Source organism: Marmota marmota, unplaced genomic scaffold (assembly GCF_001458135.2).
Source record: "Marmota marmota marmota unplaced genomic scaffold, marMar, whole genome shotgun sequence".
Lineage (NCBI taxonomy): Eukaryota > Metazoa > Chordata > Mammalia > Rodentia > Sciuridae > Marmota > Marmota marmota.
The window spans coordinates 39,309,466-39,314,534 of NW_026000057.1; the positions used below are offsets into that span (position 1 = coordinate 39,309,466).

General features: G+C 42.7%; 1 protein-coding gene across 1 annotated transcript in view; it reads left to right on the plus strand.

Moving 5' to 3' along the window:
* Positions 1 to 5,069, plus strand: part of Mcub (mitochondrial calcium uniporter dominant negative subunit beta) — a 115,605-nt gene that overhangs the window by 107,413 nt on the left and 3,123 nt on the right. The window contains 1 exon segment of the mRNA XM_048813863.1: positions 4,983 to 5,056. Coding sequence (XP_048669820.1) covers positions 4,983 to 5,056 — 74 coding nt within the window.

Consider the following 5,069-nt stretch of genomic DNA (forward strand, 5'->3'; position numbering starts at 1 on the left):
ATTTGCTTGGTCATAAGCCAGTTGTTTTATAAATGGCATTGCCTGTTCTGTATCCCCAAAAATTCTGGAAGCTGTTTGAATAAGCCTATCTACAAATTCAGCGTAAGGTTCATTAGTTCTCTGTATTACCTTAGATAGCTGACCTTGTAAATCTCCATGTCCTTGTAAAGTCTTCCATGCCCTAACTGCCTCTGCAGCAATTTGTGCATATATAGCAGGATCATATTCAATTTGTTGCCGTTGACCCTCATAAGGTCCTTTTCCTAACAACATATCTAGATTTCTTTGAGGGTAACCGGCTGCTGCATTTCGCCTAGCTGTCTCCGTGCAAAATTCCTCATTGGCAACCTTCCATAACAAATATTGTCCTCCATTTAGCACAGATTTACACATGCTAGTCCAATCTGCTGGCATCATGTCCAAGTTGGTAATGGATTCGACCATGCTTACTGTGAAGGGTGCTTGGGGACCATAGGTTGTTACAGCCTCCTTTAACTGCTTCACTGTTTTGAAATCTAAAGCACGGTGAATTCACTGCCCTCCTGTCTGCTCAAGTATAGGGCATGCTAATCTTTGAGGTCCTGTCTCAGGATCCCATTTATCAACTACGGGATTTGAGGGCCACTCAGCTGTCTCATAGGTGGAGCTGTTGGTTGAATTACGCCCTCTGGTGATAGAACGGAATTAGTAGCAGCCTCCTGTTGTAGCCTTTTTCCTAATAGCCCCTTTTCCTTTAAATTTTCTTCCTCTGTCTGACTAGCTCGAGAGACCTTCTCTTTTGCTTGATCTAAAATGTCTTTCTCCATGGTCTGAACCTCTAACAATTTACTTAACATTCTTTCAGTTTGTTTTTTACTAATTTCTAATCTACAATAAAGATAACGCAACCCAATAAGATAACACAAAACAAAACCGAAACTGAATGAAACAAAAACGGAATAAAAAAATCGTTATATCAATTTTCTCTTCCTCAGGGCCGACAAACTTCAAACCTTGAGCCAACCATTTTTCCCAGTTTGCCCGAGAAATTTCTAGGGATAGGCAGCTTGAAACAAAAACAAAATAAATCAAAAAAGAACACATTGTTTTTTTAAATGGTCACCCATTTTCTCTCCTTCCCTCAGGGGCAAGCAATTTCACTTACCTCCAAGCTTTAGACGTTCCCCGTACGGGCCACCAAATGCCGCAGTCTGGCTGGGCACAAAATCACAAGCCACTCACAGCAAGTCTTTATTCAAACAGCAAGTCTTTATTCCCGACCTCTCACTGGCACTCTACACGCACGTTCTGGGGAAAATCCACCTCCACTTGGCTCTGCATCCCAAAATACTCTCTGAATCCTGCGAGAACTCAACGGGAACTCAAGGAGCAGGTGGGCACCTGAGGCAGCAAGATACGCCCTATTCCCAGCAGGGTCCACCTTAAACCTGGAACCGCCCTAAACCCAAGGAGCAGGTGCTTGAGGCAGCAGGATACTCCCTATTCCCAGCAGGATACACCCTAAACCTGGACCACCCTAATCCAGCAGGATCCTCCCTAAAACCGGATCCACCCTGGTCCTTGAGCAGGGTCACCTTTCTCAAACATTCATGCAATGTCACTGCAAATGACCTGGGTCTAAGGCAAGCCCATTTCCACAATGGAGAGTCCTTCCACTAAGTAATATTGGGTAGGCTGACAAAGAAATTGCCATGCGTCATTCCTACTTGGCAATGGCTCTCAGCAGGGAACTCTCCCAAACGCCACCCACGCGTCTCCTCCAGGAACCACCAACCAGAAATCCCACCACCGGAACTTCACCAGGAATCCTCGCGAGAGCTCAACCGGAACTCAATGGGAACTCCAAGAGAACTCAAAAGTCATCATCTTAATAGCTCACTGGCGTCACCTCTCAACCACTACTTCTGGCAAAGATGCCATGCGGCATCCCGACTCGGCTGTGGCCCTCAACACCCAGCCATTATTTATTTTTTGAGACAGGTTCTAAGTTTCTTAGGGCCTCGTTAACTTGCTGAGGCTGGCCTCCAACTCATGATCCTCCTGCCTCAGCCTCCCAAGCTGCTGGGATCATATTTGATCTTTATAAGGTGATGCCACAATGCTAGCTTAGGTTGGTGTTTTAACATATAAAGTATATAGTGCTTGTAGTTGTGGAAAAGCAGGGCCAAAGGCACTTGTCATAAACTCAGAAAAGCATTTTTTGTTTTGTTTTGAATCATTGCATTATTCTTTTTCATTTATTCTTTTTATTTAGAAAAGCATTTTAAAGACACCTTGACCAAACTCCAGTCAGGCTCTTTCAAGCCCTCTGTTTAATTAGGCTTTAGTTTTGGTCTATATAAACTGCTGCAGATTCTCAGCACAAGTGATATGATGCGCATATATATGTCTGCATTCCCTCCCTTTTACATCTAAGACTTGAACAAACATTGCACAGTTTCTGACAGTTCACAGTCTCATCTCTAGAATAACTCCAGCCCCCTTAAAATGCCTAGCTGGAAGAGCTCAACACTGTCACGAGAGTTTGGTTTGTTCCCACCAAAACCTGGTGATAGGCCAATAAGCCCCTGAAGCCCTCTTAGAGTAGTTACTTTAGAATGCTTGCAGTTTTAAACCCTTCTCTGCCCCTTAGAAGTGTACATCTACCACCTGGACCTGTCTTCTCAGGACCTGAGAGCTTTCTTTGAAATGCAGGTATTCGTGGACTTAACTCTTGACCTGGCTCTGATTTGTTCCGGGCTCTCCTGTCAGGAAGATGTAATTAGTTTCTCCTCTGAATAGGTGCAGTGAACAAACCCCATGCCTAGTCATATTGACTCCCATCCTCTTTTGATAAATTTCTACTTTCCTGACTGCTCAGACCCCTGCTAATCTCCCTCCCTATTCTTTTATTCTTCTTTTAAAACATCTAGCAACCTCTATATAAATTGAAGTCGGGTTCAGTTCACTTCATGCTGGGCCCCCATCCCTATTGTAGTAGTTTTTAAGAAAAATCTTTTCTGGGGATGTTGCTCAGTGATAGAGTGCTTGCCTAAAATGTGCAAGGCCCTGGGTTCAATCCCCAGCAGTACAAAAGTAAATAAATGTATCTTTACTTCATTAATATCCAGTTCTGTTGGTCTTTATTATACTCCGTGGCTTTGAACAAAATTGTGCCTGTCTGTATCTTCCTTTTGCATTCAGACCTTTTAATTGTCAGTGTTTTTCATGGTAAAGAACTTTTGAGTCTTGTGTGGATTTCAGAAGGCTACAAGCTAGTTTGCACCCCTCTGTGACAACTTTAGCCTAGAACATGGAAGAAATTAAAAACCACATCAAAACTTGAAGAACTAGGTGGCAATGGAAGAAAAATAACTCCACAACTATTGGCATGAATGGAAAACCAGCAGCTGATACTGATTGTGGGACCACCTGTCTCCCGATGTGCAGCTGTTTCCTGCTGCCTGGCTGGCATGTCTGCTCTCCCTCTTAGTAGCATTGGTAAACAGAAAGGTATCATCACAGCCTAATTTTATGTGAATTTATAAAACCACAGAAGAGGAAAGATGTGAAATCCATAATCAAAAGAGCACTATGTTAAAAACTCTGAAATTGGGACTCCTGTGGGGATTGAAAAAAATAATTTTGCCTCTTCTCTTCATGTCTGAAAATAGACCCTTGTAACAAGAGACAGATTAGGAAAAACAAATAGTAGTTTATTAATGTGTACATTTCATACACACAGTGATTCTCAGAGAGGTGGCTCAGCATTCCTGCCTATATAACATCTTTAACAAAGAACAACATGTTTTAGAAAAGTGCCAAGACAAATGAAAAGGACCCTGAGTCTCTTGGGACAGCAAATGTGGGAAGGCTAGTAAGCTAGTTAATGGTAGATAAAATCTAGTAAGATTTGTCAGGGAGATCGCTCCAGTGCCATCTCTGGGCTGAAAAGGGTCTACATTTGTCTTTAGTGACCCACCTTTGTTCTGCCTGGTGGAGTGGGGAGGGGAAACCTTTGTAAATCTGTGGCCTGTATTTTGGCAGGCAGAGGTGTCCCCCTGAGGAACTGTTACTGTACAAGGGGCAAGAGGCAGGGCTCTACTGCTGCCACTCCACAGACACTCAAGGGTCAAGTTGGCAGGAAAATGGGCTTCATTCAAAGCCAGCTTTGCAGGAAGATAGAGGAAACTTTGTGTTTGTTTCAAATCACCATCTTCAAAGAACTCTAGATCAAGAAAAGCTTTTATTAAGAGAACACAGAGTGTGGGACAGAAAGCCAGGGCAGGAGGTAGTTTTTATTCTCAGCTTGAAGAAGTTGCTTTTGATTTTAGAGGGAGACCAGAGAGCTTTTATTGTGTCTGCACGTTACATGCCTTCAGCTTAAAATAATCCTTAAGGCAAAGTGGCACATTTTGGAGACGGCATAATTTTGGTCTCCTACACTCATTTCCCCCCCCAAAATGCATATATGAATTGCCTTTCAGTTCTACATTTATTATGACTCCATTTGCTGAAAAGAACTTACACTTGAACTGCTTTTCAGATGTGTATTTTACCTTTGTTTACTTGGCTGTATCCTAGCTTCCTTCCCCTGTGGATTCTGACATAACTGTTGGAAAGATGGGGACAGAGAGCGGGATATGGGATGTAAGGTTGAGCTCAGGTATAAAAGTGAGCCCGTGACTCCATAAACCCATAAAGGTGAGGTAGTCATCTTACACTTCCTGTATGTATATTTTTAAAGCAATAGCAAAAGTCATGTTACAAAAGACAAACATAATGAATTTAAATCAACTGTCTTATAATTTATCATTATAGATTGCCTTATTAGGATCGACTAATCAAATTATCTAAAATAGAACAGACCAACACCAGATGCCTCCCTAGGAGGTGCGGTATGCAGATAGCCAGGCACTGGGACTCAGATTGGCTCCTTGGACTCACACAGAAGGAAATAGTGTAGTGACTTCCATCATATTTCCTTCCCCCCCCCCCCCAAAAAAAATCCAAGCAATATGTAGCACATGACTTGCCGATAGAAAGTCGTGCAAATGACCGATTGGTTCACAAGCATGTCATCGGATTGT